We start from the raw sequence: 21,077 nt of genomic DNA on the forward strand, positions 1-21,077 counted from the left end.
AATTAATTTTATTTATTCTTGGAAAACAATATTTACATCAATATTTACATCATGTAACAGTATATCGTTATAATAAATTTTGGTTTTCAAATTTTTGGAATATAGAAAGGCCAATTAGTACGTTTGGAATAAATAACTAAAAAATATACTATTTAATAATTAATTAAATAGGACAAATATATTTATTAGTCAGAATATATTTATTAAAAAAAAAGTTGGATAGAGTTACCTTTAAGTGATCAAATATATTTATTAGTCAGAAATCAAATGATTAAATTGACATTCAATTACACTTATGTGAAATAAATTTTAAAATCAACTATGTTTCTCATTTTATTCATATACATTTTAATTTATTTTATTTTGTTTAAAAGTAACCAAACCTATTTATTAACTGTAAATCTAGTTATTTACTATTTATGTTAATTATGATTAATAATATCATAATTGTAACAATTAATTATATTAATTAAATTTGATTCCAATCAATTCTATTGATTTTATATAGCATGTTTAACAATATGTAATTAACGATACTGATAGAAAATTGTCAGAAAGAGATAAATTGCTTGTAAGCCATTTAAAAAGATAAATTTAACATCTAATTAGAAAGAGATAAATTTTAAAAGAGTTTTCTATATATTAGAATTATATATTAGAATTGAAGCTTAATAGTCTAATATTTTGTTAATATTTCCAATCGTAAAACTATATATTCCTCCCTATGTTTAAAAAATAATGCACTATTTCTCATTTCTCAGTCAATAAAAATCATATAAATGTTGGAGTTCCTTATTCCTGCTACAAAACTGGTATAAATTGGTCTAATAGTAAAAACTACTATCCTTGTGATTAGAGGCATCTTTACATAGCATAGAATGAAAATGAAAACATGAAAACATGAGTTTCGTAGGCACTGTGAATGTGATTTATGGTACTGGCTAAGTGCTCTTTCAGTGGCTGCATTCTAACTTTCAAATCAAACTCTACCACAATTTTCTTGAACTCTTGATGAAACTTTTTTAACTTGATAGCATTCTGTAACTTTGTTTGAAACAAAACTTTGAAGGTCTTTTTTTGCTCATAGTTATACATTCCATGTCATAAGTTCTCCTATCATCCTGAAAGCAGAAGTCAATAGAAATTAATAATAGAAACATATGTCAGTCTTGTGGAAACTAAATACAATACAAACCTTTATCCTTGAAACATAATCTGAAAAATTTGAAACATAAACAATCACAGTAACAAAAAATTGAGTTTTCATCATAGCAACAAAATATGGAAATTAAACCAATCTAAAATAGTGAAAACATAAAATATATAAGAATTAATAAAGTTTGGGTAATTTTCTCAGGTTCCTGTGCATATTATCCACCTTTAGTGCTTCAACAATCACACTACAAACAATACAAAATAAAGAAGTAATTTGAGAGGTAAAACCTTAATATGAAAGGCAAAAAATTGGAAAAAAAACTAAACCAAAATCAAACCAAATCAATCTATAATATGAGAGGTAAAACCTTAATATAAGAGATCAAACAATCCTATAGTAATTGATCATTAAACAAAATAAAAAAACATAAAAAAAACATTTGAACAAAAATAATTTACTGAGCACTTTCATCAAACACCTTGTGAGCACAGTCCCGTTTTACGTTTTATTACAGTGTTGTATGCTTGCTGTAACTTTAATCCTAAACAAAATCTGCATCGAATCAAACCACAATCAAATTGTAGCATAGTCGAAGTTAAGACGAAACCATAAAAAATCAACAAAACGGTAAATAGTTTATCGTAACTGATTCAAACTCAAACGTGAAATCTCAAACCGAATCATAAAAAACTTGCAGAAGAAAATCAAAAGATAAAGAAAATATCAAACATGATGAAAGAACTGAACACTAACCCGTAAATCAACAAACAGCAAGACTTTAAAACCAAATACCGTAAATTGTATTTGAATCGTATTCAAACAGGATGGATGGGCATTAAAATGGATTTTAGAATGACAGAAGTTAAGGAAAAATTATCCAAAAACGATGGAGGTGGAATGACAAAAGCAACTGGAAAAAAAAACCTAAAATCGATTGATGTAATGGAAGAGGAAGGAGGAAGAGTTTAGTCATGCAAGGTTGGAACTTTGTATTGTACGAATATATAGCTCTGTAGTGAAAAAAAATGAAAGGGTCGGGTTTATTTAATATGAATGTTCCAATGCAATGAGAGCATAGAACGTAGTGCAGCTTTTTTCATATTTCAATAAAGAAGTTTTGCATTAAATTAGCTGTTGGAATGTAATCATGATTAGATGTGTAATTACTCTCAGGGGTATGTAAAACCATCTTTAATTGATTGTGATTAGGTTAATTAAGGGAATTTGGTGGTAATTGATTTTTATATATTAAAGTAGAAAAGCTATTTGAAGTAGCTTTTGAGCTTGTAGCTTTTAGCTTGTCACTTTTTTTCTTCCATTTATACCCTTATTATTTTAATAAAATATTATTATTCTTATTAATTAAAATGATCATTTATGTCATTTTGTATCTATCAGCTAATGAAACAGCTAATTTGCCAAACACTCATGTTAGCTTATCAGCTATCAGTCACCAGCTAAAAGCTACTAGTCACCAGCTATCAGCTACCAGCTACCAGCTATCAACTACCAGCTAGTTTTATCAAACAGAGCCTATACTTGAAAAAATAATTATTACTGAGAAACGTCTTGGAAAAATTGAATTGTTAACTTTTTTATAAAATATTTTTTTTATTTAAAATGTTTAAAGAGTGTACTTAGAACATTCGTCAGTAAGGAGGTGAAATTTTTAATTAAATATGTTTGGTTCAAATTTAAGGAGGGGAATGGAGGGGAGGGGAGGGGAGCAAAATCCCTCCAAACCTCACTTTTTGCGTTCCTCCGAATTGGGGGGATTTGGAGGGGAGGGGAGGGAATCTGAATTTTAAAACGTAAAAAATTATTATATTTACTAAAATATCCTCAGTTTAATTTTAATATTTCAATTTTTTTTCGTGTTAATGCTTCTCTTCTATGTGAGTTTTCTCGATTATTTCCATCAACTTATTATAACTATTATCCACCTTCAAATTTTTTTAACCTAATACAAATCATGATCATTACATTATTTTTATAATATTTTTAATATTTATTTATGTTATTTTTACTTCTAGTTTTGTTATTTATCCTATTACATTTTCTTTATATCAAATTTTAAATCATTTACTTTATTTTATTTTATTTTATTCATTTTATTAGAAATTTAAATTATTAGTTTTAATAATAACTTATTTTATGTATTTGTTTTGTTAGATGATTCATCACTATTTAAAAATTATTATTAGCATATAGTTTCATTTGTGTCAGAGAGTTATAATATGAATCAAGTGTACTCAGTTTATTAACGTTATGGTAAATTATAACGTTTTAGTCCGTCAATATTAAAAAAATTATTACCAAAATAACATTTATGAAATTTTCATATTTGAATATTATATCACTTATATAAGATCATAAGGGTAAAAATGTAATTTATTTATAAAACCCCTCCCCTCCCCTCCTGAACCAAACATATTTTTAATTAAAACCCCTCCCTTCCCCTCCCCTCTCTTATTTTGAACCAAACACTTATTTGATTAAAAAAAATCCCTCACCTCCCCTTCCCTTCTTTAAATCCCCTCCCCTCCCCTCCCCCTCATTTGAACCTAAGACTCTGTATTGTATTACAAATTGTATTTTTCATCATTGTAAGTTTAATAATTTTATTTATTATAATTATTGACAAAATTACTACACTTCAAAAGTATTTTTAAAGAAAAATATCAATAAGTAAAGAGAAGAAAGGAGAAAAAACAAAGAGACGGTTGTATTGTAATGATTTTCTTTTTGGAAAATATAATTGATTTTAATTTTAATTAAGTAAAAAAATTGATTAGTAAATAAAACTTAATTAATAAACATAAAATGAAACATGTTTAGTTATAACCTTGACCTTGAGTTAGTAAATAATTAAATGAGAAGATTGTGTAAAAAAGAGTTAATTGGTGAGAGTGACGACCGAAAGTCAAGCGCGTGTCCTTGTCTGTCCGGCGCAACTCTTCAAAAGACACTTTTTCTCTTTCTCTCTCTAATACTGCAGTTTTCACTTTCACACTCATTCATTCCATTATTATTATACCTTTCTCTTCTCTCTCTCTCTCTGGAAAGTCCCAGGTACTCATAGCTACTAGTTTAATCAATCCTTATTTTGTTCATCCCTATGTCTTTCTTTTCTCCTTCAACCAATTCAAAACACACCACAACAAACTTTCACTGATCATTTCCTTTCCTTACTCCATAAAAGATGGATGCTATAAGGAAGCAAGCTGCCAGATTGAGAGAACAAGTTGCCAAACAACAACAGGTTATCACTCGTCTCTTACCTTCTTCAACTTGAACCTTTTTTTGCAGTGCTTTTTATTCTACTATTTACTACTACCATTTAGGTTGAAATTGCTTCTGTAGCATGAGGTTATGTAGTACTATTAATTTAACTTCAATTTAGGTTAGTTTAGTTTCACCTTTGGAGCAGTTATGTTTGGTTTAGCTTCAATTGTAGAGGCGTAGAATTGATTTTGGAATAATTTTGAGGTGTTTTGGTTCTTTTGAAGTAGAATCAATTCTGCCTCCAGAATGAATTCTACTTCAAGCTAAAATGTGTAACTTTTGAGGTTAAACGATTTTTATGTTGAAATTTGGTGTTGAACTTCTACATATATTTATCCATACATAAATCATTTTACATTCAACTAACTTTTAGCTAAAATCATTTCATTTAAATGGTTAGTTATGCTTGAGTAGAATTGATGTTGTATTTTGAGTTGATTCTAGTTTAAGTTAGAATTTATAGTTTTTTAGTCTAAATATAATTTTTTCCCCTAAGTTGTTTTCAAGTAAATGTTACAAATATAAACTAATACATTCAACTCATTTTAAAATAAATCAATTTTACAAAATCAATTAATTAAAATTCAATTTTTTCCGCTGCTAAACCAAACATGCACTTGGTGAATACTTGATTCCACTTTTGGTAGAGAAAAAAAATGATTTTTGAAGTTTATAATTGATTTTAACATGTTTGGGTGCTACCCAATAGAATTGATTTTGCCTCTATAATTGGTTATACTTAGAACTTGAAGCTAGTATTTCGAGATTTTGTCTCTTCAATTGATTACCTTGAATTCTTTGTTAAACTTTTTTACACAAATGTATCCAAACATTTAGTTTGAATCAATATAACAGGATTAGTGCTTTTAAAATCAGTTTTTGTAACCACAAAACTAATGGGGTTGGTGTGGGATCCTTATACAGAAAGTGTTGATTTTGTTTGTAAACTGTTTGTTCCATTTAATGTGTTTGTTGTAATAGTAGTTTCAATTCATGTGTTTGCCTTTTGTCTCTTATCATGTTGATGTTTTTTTTTTTTTTTGTTGCTGTTGTTTGTAGACTATACTTAGACAGTTGGGTCAACTTAGCAATGAACCCCTCATCGCCGATGAATCTGAACTTGAATGTTACCAGAAACTTCAAAAATTATACACTTCTACAAAGACTGCTAAGGTGTATTTGTATTACCACTCCATTTATCAGTTGAATGCTGACATTCATTAAATTCAACGAGCTTTGTTTGGTGAAGTTTTTAACCAATGTGATTCTTACAGCATTTTCAGCGGCATATTGTTCGTGGAATTGAAGGATTCATCTCTGTTAGTTCCAAGCAGATGGAGATAGGTGACCTTTTCTTTTTGCATATGTATTAATTTGGTTTATGCCTCAAAGCCAATAATGATTGATGTTATGTTGTGTATACTTCAGTGAGGAAATTGGCTAAAGACTGTTGTAAGTATGGGATCGAGAATAAGGATCACGGTAGTAATTATCCTCTTGCAACGGCTTCTCTTCAATTCGGTAACTCATATGATTTATTGGAAAATGAGCGAGAGACTTTGCTTGGGATCTTATGTGATCAGGTAATCTTTTGGGATATTTCTTTGATACTCTTTAGTGTAGTCTTTAAGAGTTCAATGTACAAATTAATGTCATTTGGCGTAGCATCATGCCTATCTGTTTTACTCGTAATATTGCTCCTATAATTTTAGATTTTTCCGTCTTTTAGAGTCGGTTGTATGTCATATTTTGAGTCTTCAATTTTGTCACAAACAAAAATGGTGCTTCTAATTATGCTTTAGGTTTTGTATAGATCTCTGAGCCACTGCGGGCACAAATAACAGGAGCTCCTTTGGAAGATGCACGTCACCTCACCCACAACTATGACAAACTTCGTCAAGAAGTAGAAGGCCAGGTAGTAATTTACTGCCATAATGGCATGCATATGGGGGTAGGCAATGCATGGTATTTATCTTAGATATCTTCTCACAGGGTGCTGAAGTTTTGAGGCGTAGATCAAAGTTGAGGGATTCTTCTCTTTCTTCAGACAGTTCCATGAGGCTTCAGAATGCAGAGAAAAGGTTGAAAGAACTTAAATCTGCCTTGGTGGCACTCGGTAGAGAAGCAACTTCTGCTATGTTGTCAGTTGAAGAACAACAGCAAAATATAACTCTCCAGAGTCTTTCTACATCGGTATTGCTAGATCCTCTATGAAAGTCATTATACTGTGTGACTGCTGATTTGATTTTGTATACTTATTTGAAACCTACCGTTATTACTTAATAGGGCCTTTGGCACTAGGTCATGAGACTAATCTTGTTTCAACTGATGGAGTAGAGTTTTACCTTTGGGTTTCAGCCTCTCAATAGGTGTAACTCGATAAGGATTTGAGAAGAGATAAGAAAATCCACATGTTTTTACAATACATGTTTTCTAGTCAATACATCCATTAGGTTGTAGAACTGTGTGGGTTAAAATGAAATTTCCACACTATATATAGGGTTTGGTTTGGTTACTTGAAATGATAGACTGTACTGTAAGTAGTAATTAGATTTCGTCACTCGATATTGATCAATTTACTATAGCAATGGTTCAAAATATTAATGAGAATCTAAATTCATGATTTTTTTTTTTGGTTTTCGCCACACATGAAGAGGTATCTTATCTAATGTTTGAACCTAAAGCAAATTGTTCTGATCCATGCAAACAGAAAATCTTGTTTTTCACCTTTCCATCTGTTCCCTTTCTTGGCAGGTGGATGCTGAGCGAGCCTATCATCGGCATGCCCTTGTTATTCTAGATAAACTATATGCTGAGGTTAGCTACCATGTCAACCAACACTTCTTTCAAATTGGAAAAATCATTTATAGTTCCTATGTTTATTGTATACGTTTGCTTCTGGCATAATATTTATATTCTGATCAAATTTGTAACCTGTTCCTTCTATTGGATGTTCTTGGAGTTAGATGATCATGATTGACGAGAGACAAACAAAAGACCCTACATCATTTCCACTCCCAAAAGATGGATATAATCAACCTGCAAATGAGAAACCTAATTCTAACGGCATTGATAATAAGCACGACACCCAAATGGGCACATACTTTTTCGCAAAGGTAAGTCACATATAAAGAAATAATATGTTTGTCTTTAGTGACCCTACATTACATACCACCATATTCCTGCAGTTGACTGTTGCTCAAGACAGCCTATGCTGATAATTTAGCTTTGGTTTTGTTGTAACTAATATCACATCTTGATCTTTGTTTTATTTCTTTTAAATGTTAATCTTTATTCTACTCGCTCATCATCATCATTTCTCTTGCAGGTCATCCATACATTTGACGCCCAAGCTGAGGGGGAGTTAAGTTTATCAGTTGACGATTATGTTGTAATACGACAGGTATATCTTTGAAGACTTTCGAGTCGGTATGGATGAACTTCTTAAGACATACTTTTGAAAAAAAAATTATTAGCCATTAAAATATTCTTATGGCTAAGCATTTTCCACTTAGTGTTACAGTTGACTTAATCATTACAAAAATAAGTTATAATAACAATAATGATGATGTTATTACTTATTATTGATATTTGTGAAAGTAGGTAGCAATCTTTATTGACAATGAAACCAGGCTAATTGATTTGACTTGCATTGTTATTTTCCTTTTGGTGATTGAATTTTCAGGTTGCTGCCAATGGATGGTCTGAAGGAGAATGCAATGGCAACGCTGGATGGTTTCCCTCTGCATATGTACAGAGACAGGACGTAGTACCAGCGAACAAGACAACAGAATAACATCGAAGTTATGCCAACATTGATCTTTTTAATAGGTGTGGCAATAACTGTACATTCTCATATTCACGGATTAGGCGCATTTCAAAAGCCACGGCACGTGCTTGCAGTTTTTTTCCGGGTGGTCCTGTGATCTGTGCAGTATATTATACATGTAAGCACAAATTGTATTAATTTATAGCAGCATTTCACATATGTAGATTGATATATGATTTGCATTTTTGCTTAAGCCCTTAGGGTCATCTAAGGAACTTTAGTTTTTGAGATGGATAAATGTCCATATTATATTAAGATGGTCTGTAATTCTGAATGATACATGATTAGAAACTTTGTATTAACACAAGTTTTAATGCATCATTATTTATGAAGTAATTGTTTGTTTTTTTTTTTTGGTGTGAAATAGTATTTTGCTAGAGTAGCTGAAATAAATATAGCTTTTGCTTACTTACTTGGTCCCAGGGATTTGATTAATTTAAGTAGATTATTGAAAGCAAAATGAATATTCAAATAAGACTCACAGGTCATATGCAACAACTTGCTTTTCAAAACATTTTTTTGTTATTATAGTCTTAAATAGTGTGGCAGATAAGACTTGTCACTCAAGAAACTAAACATCGAATAATATGGTGTTAAAATAATTCACAATTATTTATTGTACAGTCTGTTACATCACTGATAACATACTAAGCCAATTCAGTTGTATATATGAAGGGTGCATACTAAATTCTAAAGGTCTTCTTTCTCCCTACTGAAAATGAGTATCACATTCTCTACTTTATGCTTTTCACATGCATTATGCAATGTATCTTCAATGTTGAGTGCCAGAGATAAAGGCAAAGAAGTACGAGATTTCTTGTATGTTTAAGAACACATACAGATAGACACATGCAATTTTTATATTTCACTAGTATGCAACTTTAGTTCAGGATTCATTTCAAAATTCAATGAAGCTAACACTATACACATAATAGGAAAGCCAATAAAAATGCCTTGTAGTTGTAGATCTGTCAAAACATTCCGTGATACATCAATTCTTTCCTTATTAACAAACACCTCCAAAAATGCTTGATGTGTCACTATCATAACAATCAATTGCAAGAATATACCCAAAAAAGAAAAGATAAAATGACATATTGAAGAACAAAATCTCCAAAACAAGCTCCAAATTTGAACAAAACAGAGTATGGTAACTAGGGTTGTACTAGTGCAACAAATTGCAAATCCTCAAGACATGTAATACTTCACAACAACTCTTTGCATTTGAATATAGTATATACTATAAGGCGAGAGCATCAAATCCAAAACTCTTTGCTCAATCAATTGTTTAACAGAAAGAACAGAATATAGACCATCATTTAATTTTATAACAACATATTTGTATATATGTAAACAGAAACATGTATAGAAGGGATCCAATCCAAAATGCAGTAATGCTCCATAGTCTAATCATCGCTTAACTCATCCTCAATATCAGAAGAAACAATCATCCTAGCAGATGCCTGTTTAACCAATTCAACAATCTTCTCAGCCTCACGGTTAATCTTCTCCTGTTCTTCCTTCAAAGCTTTATCAATCATATTCATCCGTTTCTTGGTTGACAAACTTGACAAACTTCCAATATCAGACAAGAACTCATCACTTGTATATTCCTCCAATGACCCAACAGTATCATCATTCTCCTTGCTTTTCACCTTCTTCTTCTCCTTCTTAGGAGAGCACCAAAAACAACCCCATTTTCGAGGAGGTGACGGGCTAGGAGACACATACTTCACCTTTGGACGTTTCTCTTCATCTTTCTTCGTTTGCAATGGCATGAACAGTGAAGACATTGAACTTTCTTCAGAGGTATGAGAAGAATCCGAAGGTGAAAAAGACCCATTTTTTGGTTTTGGTTTTGGTTTATTTTCCTTTTTCTCGGGAGAAGAGACCGACCCAGAATCAGAATCTGGATTCTTTATGGATTTAGCATCTTTGGGAGGTGAAAGATTGGAACTTTTTGGGGGGTTTGTTGAATTGGGGTTTGAAAAGGTGGGAGGAGGTTTGGGGTGGTAAGGTGGTGGGGTGGTGTGATTAGCAGGGAAGGATTTGAGTTTGTGGAAACGGGATTCAAGGTCTGCTGGAAGATCGGAATGGGTGAAAGAAGAACAATTGATGGCGGAGATTTGTTTAAGGAGGATTGAGTCTTGTGCTTGAGAGATGATTTCTTCAATGGTGGAGTCTTCATCGGTGTCGGAAGAAAATCCGACCATTTTCGGAGAGAGGTTGTTGTTTTGTTTGTTGTTACTGTTGTTGTTAGAAGAACAAGAAAGAATGAGTGTGAGTGTGAGAATGCGTGAAGAGTATGAAATGTAGAAGAAATGCGGAAGGTGTAGGTGTGCGAGTTGAACAACGGCTAATTTTGAAGACTGTCGAAGTGTGTGGGTTCCACTCGCGGATTTCTAGGGACCCACTACTTTTGACATCTACTCACACTCATAAGCTGGTTGCTTTGTGTTGCGTCATCGAGTATAATTTTTTTTTTTTAAATTCTTTAAAAAAAACGTAATGATTAAGTTACATCAACTACCTAAATCCTTTTGTGAATTTTAATTTTGCACTAAGAGATGCTCATTTTTGTAACTTGCTAAATCAAACTTCCCTGACATCAATCATATTTCACGGGTCAGGTTGATGTGCATAAGGTATATCCTTATGCACGGTGTATAAGTATCGTGCGAGTAATATTTAAATTGCTTCGAGTAACATTTTAGTTATAAACGAGTAATAGTATCGTAATCTATGAATAATATATGCATTATTTATGCAGATCTATTAATTATGAGTAATTATTAATTGTGAGTAATGAATACACTATTCTGAGTAATATTTACACCATTCTGAGTAATATCGAATTTTAACTATTTTGAGTAATATATTTATTGTTCTGAGTAATATTTATACTATTTTAAGTAATCTGTATATTATTTTGAGTAATAAATATAGTATTTTGAGTAATATAAACAATATTTGAGTATTTATGCACCGTGCATAAGGATATATCTTATGCACATCAACACATCCCATATTTCACCATTAGTCCAAATGCACCCTTTCTTCATTTTTCCTATTGGTTCTTTTCATACACCAAATTAACCATCGTGTAATAATATTGTTTGCAAATTGGCATGACCCGGTAGATATTATCATACACACTTTCAATATCAAACCCCATTCCTATTTCCCTCTCATTCTCACTTTTACATTCATTATGCTTCCTCCATTCTCTCTACACACAAAGCCTGTGACTGATTCTTCAAGCTCCTCCGCATTCCACCGGTAACACGAACACATTTATCCCTTCTATCTTCTTCATCATGTTTTCTTCTCATTTTGATTTTTATAACATCTCATATTTCTCCTTTCTCTGTTCTTCATCATGTTTCGATTCCGTCATTCTGTTTTTCATTTTTTTTTTTGCGATTTCAAGGTTCTTCACGCCATTTTAGGGTTGTTCTTGGGTTTTTTGTTCATGTTTCGATTCTGGTTATATTGAATTTCTTCATGAGAGTTGGTTATTTGTTGATGATTTAAATCTGTAATGTAGTAAAGTTGAGGTTTTTATAGTGATATCTTTAGTGATTTTGATAAAGTTTCATAAAGTTATGATTTTTATATAGTTCTGAAGTTGTGATTTTTATTCCGATTTGAATATTTACTTTTCAGGGATACTCATTTTGTAAAACACATTTATGAAGATGTTTATAGAAATTCATAAACTTGTCATTTTTATAAAGTAGTTATTTAGAAAAAGTTGTGACTATCATCTGTAAAGTGGTAAAGTTGTGGTTTTATAGTGATTTCTTTAGTGATTTTGATAAATCTTCATAAAGTTGTGATTTTTATAAAGTTGTGAACTTGTGATTTTTATATTGATGTTAATATTTACTTTTCAGGGATACTGATTTTGTAAAGCACATTTATAAAGTACTTCATATTGATTGTTTATGATGTTTATGTTTCAGATTTGAAAAGTACTTCATAAACTTGCACATTTATACTGATGTTTATGTTTCAGATTTTTCAGCAACCATGTTTAGAGCACCTACCATGATTTCTGACTTGAAACCCGAACAAAACGTGTAGAAAATAGCTATTCGTGTTGTCGAGGTATGGGACGTCAAGGAACGCAATGGTCAGCAGCATGTTGAAGCCATTATTCAAGATGCAAAGGTTGTGTTATTTATTTATGACATATGTTTTAACATTTTTCATCTGCGATATTTATACGTTATCAATGTTTTACAACTACAGGGTGATCAAATCCATGTTGTATCCCGCTCTCGTGACTTTGAAATTTGGAAGAAGACCTTGCAGGAAATGCAAACCTATGTCGTCTATAATGGTGAAACTATGATCAATGACATGCCTATGAAAGTTTGTGATAACAAATACAAGGTGTTTTTTAATCGTGCCACAACTATCACTGCCGTTGACGTACCAGACATTCCACAATACAAGTTCAACTTCAAGTCCTTTACTGATTTCTTAAGTGGAGATTTCATTGTTGATTGCCTTTACGATATTCCTTGACAAACTCTGTTCTTAGTAGATTCCATATTCGAAGCATATCCTATAGGTATTTATGACACACTTTGTTCTAAATTGTGCATATTGTCTTTTTCAGATGTAATAGGTGTTGTCCAGCAAGTTGTTAGGACTCAAGTAGCAGGTGCTGGCAAAAAACCTGCGTGAACCTCACTTTATCAGATGAATGGTTTGTTACTTACAGTTTGCATTACTTTTTTTATCACCCCTATTTTGTAGTGGGACTGATTTCTACTTGTATTTGTAGTGGAATTGATATAGATGTTACTCTATGGGAAGCATATGCTAACCAGTTTATGAATTACGCGACTGAAACTGGACATGTGTTCCTCATACTTACTCACGCTTGGTGTCGGCAGAGCTCATGTAGTGTAAATTTGCATTATGTTTCAAGATAACACGTTATCATTTCATTTTCTCATTCATTTAATTATTGTAGCAAACAGAAAGCTTAACATTTCAAATGCGTGGAATGGATCTAAACTACTACTTAACCATGATCATCCACAAGTTGAGGAATTCAAAACAAAGTACTGTAACCTTCATCATGTGTAATTTACTAATATGATGTCACTCTTTTTACTTTAACTGTTTCATGTATACTTGCCTATAACACATATTTATGGATGTTAATCAAGGATAAATTGCGATCCAATCATTTTCTCTTAATTCCTGTTCACAAGAAGCAATTGATGATAGGGCTTATTCGTTCACCAAAGGATGTTAAAAGCATTGCTGAGATAACAACTCTTACTAAAGTGGGATTTTGTTTTCCATGTTTCTACTTAAGTTTTTATTGACTTCATTTATTTTGTCTATCTGTTTTGAACATTGGTTTTTTAGCTATGTAGGATACCTTTTGCAATACTATTGGAAAGAAAATGAGGTTTAGGGCTAACCCTTTCGCTGGTTTTAAGAGTTGTGTCCAACTTGTAACAAAACCAATCAATCTCCCGGCTGCCCATTCCAGTGCAACTGTTCTGATAACAACTCAACTTCAATAACTAAGTAAGCATCTTCATAGTAAACTTTTTGCATTTTACTTGAAAGTAACTTGTATTCGACCTAAATGTTTCCCCCTTTCTAGGTATAAAATTGAGATTGAGGTGGAACACGAATCGAAGACTGTTAATTTTGTTTTTTGGAACAAGGAATGCATCCCTTATGTTGGAATGTCGACTCATACACTTAGACAGCTAATGAAAAAGGTTTGGATTCTATAACTCATTCAATACAAGTCATTACAAGTCATACCAATTTGATACTTTTAATTCTATAACTCATTCAATACAATACCAATTTGAATTTATAACTCATTCAATATCAATTTTATTCTATAACTCATTCAATACATTACAACTCAAATTCTTTCAAATTAATACAAACTATCATCGTCATATCAGGATAAATTGATGTAAACAATTTGCGTTTTATTACAGCTCATGTGCTTTCTATATAATTACTTCAAATTCAATACTAATTCTTAATAAAATCTACCTGTACATTTCTAATATTGATATCCTTTAATATTACCAACATCATTGTCATATCAATAAATTGATACAAACTAATTCAGTCTTGTGTACAACTCATGTGAATAAATATATAATTCATTCAAATTCAAGGATACTTCTTATCAAATCTTCCTGTATATTATCTTCACTATAAATGTAACTTTAGTGACATTTCTATGATCTTTCTATATATCTTACATCAATTAATACAAGAATACATTCTATTTTTTAAATTATGCATTCTACATATGTTTTATTTCCTAACAAAAATAAAAATTAGAGTTTTGTACCAATCGAGTTTGCGAATTCACAAATTTAAAATCATATTCTTTTCTAGAAGATGAGGTGGTGGGGTTGTCTCTTATTGTGGTGGAATAATATTTTTGATGCGAAAGAGTGGGGTGGAGCTGCAAGAAATTAGCACTCCAACGTCAAATTTAGCGAGAGAATGAGATGTAAGGTGAGAGTGATAATGAATTTGGATCCTTGAAATGACACAATTTATTCTTATAAATTAAGAGTAATTGAAATCGTTCATGGGTGATGCGGTGTGCTATGCGGACAACCGTTTGATTGAATTGGACGATGATTCATGCGTTTGAGGGCATAATTGTTTTATTTGGGTCAGAGTGAAAATTAACTTGTTTTGTGCAGTTCTCTATTTGGAGTTTGTTCCCAGAATAGTTTCCCCCAAGTCCTTGTTCCTATTTTGTAGAATGAAAAATTCACTGTGCATGCCTTTAGGTCGGGTATTAGCAGAAGTAAGTGGAGAGTATTGATAGGACGTCACTAGCATTGATAACAAATGCATTAAATGTCTTTCTCTTGCTCGATGTTGTTTCACAGGAAAGTCCTAATGTGTGTCCTTATGTTTGACGATAATGATATCATCTCTATTTTATGATACTCAAGTACTCTGAATAGATCCCGATGCAATCTTGAGCATTGGTGGCATGGTTTGCGCTTCTTAATGTAATGTATTGCACAATTCACTCATGTTGAGATACATATCAGGAGTTTCGGAACTTATGATATCTCCTCGTCTCTTACCTGTAACTTCTCTTGTGGCCATTCTTTCTATACTGTTCTTCATATCTGACCTATTTGTGTCACTTTTTTGGTAGGATTTGCCACGCGCGAGCCATCAACTTCATTTATTAGAGGTAACACCCATTCCTTCTTCTGTTTTATTATTTCTGTCTTCATTAGTGTTTCTAAAAAATGAGATTACGCTATTTCTAGTATTTCTGTCATGCATTTTGATACTCCTTGCCATATATGTAATTTGACAAGGATGCTAAATTTATCTTTAAATTTTCTTTGGGATGCTACCCATATTTAGTTCTTTTTATCTATTTCATAATCCTTTATAATACATAATTGTTCCCCCATAATCTAGAAGGCGACCGGGGGAAACTCGACAAGGATGCTAAATTTATCTTTAAAAATAAATGTAGGTTTTTCTTGCTTGTAACGAGGTCCAAATAAAAAGAGGTTTTAAAACAAGTAGAGAAAACTTTGTTTCATGCGCAACAGAGACCAAAAAGGAGAATAGCTCCCTTCACGCCTCCTTAGCTTTGACTGCTACAGATCCTTACATATGCAAGTACCAAGAGCACCCGTTATTTTTCAAGCTGATTTTCATCCAACATTTTAGTAAATATGCCACCCAACTGTTTTTTAGTTGTTATATGCTCAAGGTTGACAACTTTATCTTCCACAACTTCCTTGATAAAATGGTGCCTCATGTCAATGTGATTGATTCTACTGTGTTGAACATGATTTTTTTTGAAATATTTATATCACTCAAGTTATCATAGAAAAATGTCATGACATCTTGTCCCACATTATACTCTTTCAACATTTGTTTAATCCAAAGAAATTGTGTGCAACTGCTTCCTACAACAGTGTATTCAACTTTAATTGTATAAAATGAGGCACAATTTTACTTCTTGCTAAACCAAGATATTAATTAGTTGCCAAGGAAGAAACATTCACCATACGTGTTCCTTTTATCATATGAACTTCGAACCTAATCAGCATCAAATTATCATACCAGTATCAAGTTAGTGTCATGTGAATAGCGAATACCATAGTCACATGTCCCATTGACATACCTCAAGATTCTTCTTAGTTGAGTAAGATGATTGATCTTGGGTCTATCTTGATATCTAGCACAAAAACCTACATAAAATGGGATGACAGGTATACTTCTTGTAAGATAGAGTAGACTCCCAATCATACTTTTATATAGACTTTGATCTATATCAACTCCATTATTATATTTGGTCACTTTCACATGGTTAGAAGTAGGAGTTATTTATTGGCTTGCATAGGTAAGTCCAAACTTATTCAATATACTCTTATCATATTTACTTTGAGATACAAAAGTAATTTCTTCCATCTGCTTAACTTGAAAACCAAGAAAATATGTGAGTTCTCCTACAAGACACATCTCAAAATTAGACTTCATTTGTTGGACACAATGCTCCACCATCTGGACTGACATTCCACCAAATACAATGTTATCAACATATATATGAGCTATAATGAGCATTTCTTTATAACCCTTTACAAAGAGAGTTTTATATATACCACCTCTTTTGTATTCATTGTTGACCAAAAACTAAATTAACCTTTAACACCAAGCTCTTGGAGTTTGATTTAAGCCATATAAAGCTTTCTTTAACTTTTATACATGATGTGGAAAATTGGGATCAATGAACCCCTTTGGTTGCTCTACATAAACTCCTTCATTCAGAAAGCAGAAACAAAAGCAGAAGTAGATGCATAAAATATAACATAAATTAACATCAACATTGTTATGCCATATAAAAAACATAACTTTCCATCGATATTCATTAACATAAATCTAACATTATATCTCATCATTAAGTGATGGTTAAGGATATTTCAACATCTTTAGAACATATTTGATTGATCTTGGAACCTTCACATCTAGCTCGTGATCGCGACTTTACGTGTCTATTAGTCGGGATAACTGCAAGTGCACAGTCGTGTCGTGTAGTTTTAAAAGATATCGAATCCACAGGGACTATAAATCGACCTACCGTTATCTAAAGTTACTATGTAAAGCTAAGGCTAATGAAAGTTGGTTTTGTTTAAGGGGAAACTAAAATCTAAATCTAAATAAAATATAAATGCGCGGATATCGGTATGTAGTTCATCTAACTTAGGTGATCCGAAGTTCCATTGGCCAGATTTTAATTAAATCAAAGATCTTTACTAACCATGTCATTTAAAAGTCCTCCTCTCAAACTTTCGCTCTGTTGATTAAGACTACGATCCTAACTCATAATGTACGCTTTCGCCATCCCACCAGATTTAGAAACGCTTTTTGGAAATAACATAGTTAATAAAATGCTTGTTTTATGAAGTCGTTATCTACTTAAATCTCCTAATCTCAAACTTTCGCTCTGTTGACTCGGAACATGCTAATATCCCTAACGTACGCTTTCGCCATCCCGCTCGGGTGTAAAAACACTTTTTGAAAATAAATAAGTTCTAATTAGTTTTAATACGCTTTCGCCATCCTTAAAACTAATGTCCTATGTCTACTATCCAGTTAAAGATCTCAAACTTTCGCTCTATTGATTTTAACCTTTGACCGTCTTAAAACCTCAAACTTTCGCTTTATTGGTTTTAAGACTTACTAATTAAATTAGACATACAAACCAAAAACAAGTGATATTTAATAAACCATAATTAAGCCAATTTATTTCGGATCCCACGGTTAACTTACTTTACATACCGACATCTAAATAAATTAGCCAGACATATTAATATGGTTAAACATGCATAAATAGATTCGGTTCATAATAATAGGCATATTAATTGGCATATAATATATCATGCAAATAAATAATATAAAGGCAGTAAATAATAAACCTGAATGAAGCTTTGAAATAATGTCGGCAAGATTGTGATCCAAGAGTACATAAATTGTAGGCGTAAAACTAATAGTGTGGTAGTTCCTCAATGTGAGAAACTACCACTTTACAAAGTGATAATATATGCCTAAAACTATGAACAGCGCTTCCGCGCCTAAAACTTGGATGCCTTCAAATGAATGCTAAGACCCTTTATATAGTGAATGGCAATGGAAGTTACATTCAGCATCACGTGAGAAGTAGTGGAGATAGTGCGTGGGAAGTTGAGAAAAAGGTGGAGACGTGCGCCCTGAAGTGAGAAAAAGGTGGAGACGGACGTCTCCTTCGATGACGTGGCCTATGATCGTGGGTGAGCTTGGGAGACGGACGTCTCCTTTGATGACGTGGCCCTAGAACCTTGGAGACGGGCGTCTCCTATGCAATTGGGCCCTTAGACGGGCGTCTCAGCTTCGTGGGCTGGGCTTCCATGCTTGATCCATCGTATTTTCACCCTTCACATTTGATTCATTCCATTTGCACCTCCACTTCACTACAGTACCTCTTTTCCATCTTTTAGGCACAAATAGTAGTGATTTTAGCTCAATTTCTTTCCTTTTCACAAATAGTCCCAATATGAGCGTAAAACCTGAAAACATAGAAAATACCGGCATAATACCAACATAAAGCAACATAATTAAGATAAAATCGGGAAATAATTGATATAAATCGAGCCAAATAAACGATACATTTTCGTGTTATCAAATATCCCCACACTTAAACCATTGCTTGTCCTCAAGCAATCAACCACACGGTAAAAGAAATATTTAAGCTCGATTTGAAACAAGGGCATGACACGACTCCTAGTCATACGTGGTTACTAGGCAAAGGTTAGATCGATAGGTACTAAATGCCAACACCAAGGATACCGTAACGACACAATGTCAAAAACTCCCCCATTATACAAACCAATTCGAATTATGCCATTATAACTCAACCTATATCTGTCGTTTTTCCTTTCACTCTTTTCATTCAAGCGCAATCACATTAAGCCCGTTATCCGTACACTCACATAGTAGGGGAAATCGGTTAGCGACTATGATCCTTTTCTTATCTTTAGCACGGGGTTCTGGTTTTTTAAATGGTGAAGCCCCATCTTTCCCAAATGCGGTTGCGGGGGATCGAACCGTAGTCCACCCTACCAAGCCTAGTACCAGTGACCTCTAAGCCAACCAACAGTGGGTGCTAATTAATAAATTCTTACATGCGTAACAACCGTTGGGCTAAATGACCGGGTGAGGGTCACCTAACTTAGAGGGTTATTATTTTTTTTTTCAATCAAATCATTTATCTATTAAAAACAGGATCATTCACTTATATTCATCGACTCCCTACGTAGTTTGTGCTTAAGATGGTGCCGACTGCTAATATAAACTACTTAAGAGCTACTTTGAACACTTGAGCCTAAGGTCTCGACATAATGGGCATCCAAATTGATATCACATAAAGAGGGGGTTTAGGGTGTCAGGACGGTATCGATGTTGTTGAAACATCTCCAAGTCTTTCTAACAAAGCCTAAAGTAGGACAACCTCTATACTTTCAGAGTGTGTATGCCATGCGTCAAAATTCAAATTTTCGTTGGAGGTTAAAATTTTCAAATTTTTGGGAAATTCGATAACAACAGAAAATCATATATAAAGACTTGACAACATAACTAGAAAACAATAAAGCAACAAATGAAAGCGGTAAAGCTTCTCCCCCACACTTAAACCAAACATTGTCCTCAATGTTTCGATCCAAGGTGGAGAAGGAAAGACCAAACCTGTATGGATGCTACTGGCGAGCTATCACGACCAAATCCACTCCGCGTCCGGAGGAAATACCTTCTCCTATCATGCTCATCAACGGTGTCACCACCAGCAGCAACATTCGTAGGAATGTGCGTGGAGACCCATTCATCTTTGAGATGATCGTCTATAGATTTTTCGCCTAGATATGGCCGAGACGTGACAAGCGATCCATATCTTTATTATCTGCAAGTTCAAACGATAAAAGGAAAACATTAAACTGAAAACTCGTGGGTTGCCTCCCACGCAGCGCTTTGCTTAACGTCGATAGCTCGACGGCTTAAGAGTGCAAGCACTCAAGGTGGTTCTCTCGAGAATGACTCCTCGGTTGAACTTTTAGCAAACCTCGTTTTCCATGGCCACTTATCAAGCCATCTCACATATCCCTCACCTTTTCTTTTCTTTCTTCTATGGGGTGGTTCATTCTTTTGAAATCGTGGTGGCGGTTCTGGATCGATCCTAAGTATCAGCTTTTCAAGTTCGGGCTTAGTGATATTATCCACCACCTCAAAGATTAACCTTACCCTCTTATCACTAATGATATCCTTAGTTTCATGGTCGTCTAAATTTCTCTTTTTATGCAAGACTTCAAATAAGGGTGCATTAGTGTGGATATTTTCCAATATCTTCACATACATTATGGATTTGGAGTCTACCTTAGCTTCCACAAAACTTTGCGGGAAAGAAATCGGTGGGGTATAGGGAAGAGGAACAACTATAGGTGCTTCCTTCTCTACCTCTTCTACAACCTCCCTTTCAGTTGGTGTTGGTGGATTTTTCTCAATCTCCACTCTTTTCTCGCTAGAACTCTTCTCAACCACATTATCACTCTTCTCAATCTGATAATCACTCTCCTCAATCTCATTATCACTCTCCTCATGAATTTCAATTTGTTCTTCACTAATGGTTGTGTCAATATACTCCTCAAGTAAGTCTCCTAATGGCTTTTGTTCAAGTTGGGAGATTTGAGTCTCTAATGCCATGTTGTGAGTTGCGAGGGACTCAACCAT

The 21,077-nt window shown here is 33.1% G+C and overlaps 2 protein-coding genes across 2 annotated transcripts; one reads left to right on the forward strand and one right to left on the reverse strand.

Moving 5' to 3' along the window:
* Positions 1-4,133: 4,133 nt before the first annotated feature.
* Positions 4,134-8,602, forward strand: LOC131651872 (SH3 domain-containing protein 2). Its single transcript, XM_058921595.1, has 11 exons — positions 4,134-4,228; positions 4,359-4,418; positions 5,501-5,614; positions 5,716-5,785; positions 5,870-6,024; positions 6,255-6,356; positions 6,434-6,634; positions 7,196-7,258; positions 7,408-7,557; positions 7,770-7,844; positions 8,127-8,602. The coding sequence occupies exons 2-11, from the start codon at positions 4,359-4,361 to the stop codon at positions 8,235-8,237; spliced, it is 1,101 nt and encodes a 366-aa protein (XP_058777578.1). The 5' UTR covers positions 4,134-4,228; the 3' UTR covers positions 8,238-8,602.
* A 610-nt stretch (positions 8,603-9,212) lies between these two features.
* LOC131651873 (uncharacterized) lies at positions 9,213-10,608 on the reverse strand. The gene has a single exon (XM_058921596.1). It carries the CDS (start codon positions 10,481-10,483, stop codon positions 9,677-9,679), a length of 807 nt encoding a protein of 268 aa, XP_058777579.1. The 5' UTR covers positions 10,484-10,608; the 3' UTR covers positions 9,213-9,676.
* Positions 10,609-21,077: the final 10,469 nt, after the last annotated feature.

The sequence above is a fragment of the Vicia villosa genome, linkage group LG2, assembly GCF_029867415.1.
Source record: "Vicia villosa cultivar HV-30 ecotype Madison, WI linkage group LG2, Vvil1.0, whole genome shotgun sequence".
NCBI classification, from domain to species: domain Eukaryota; kingdom Viridiplantae; phylum Streptophyta; class Magnoliopsida; order Fabales; family Fabaceae; genus Vicia; species Vicia villosa.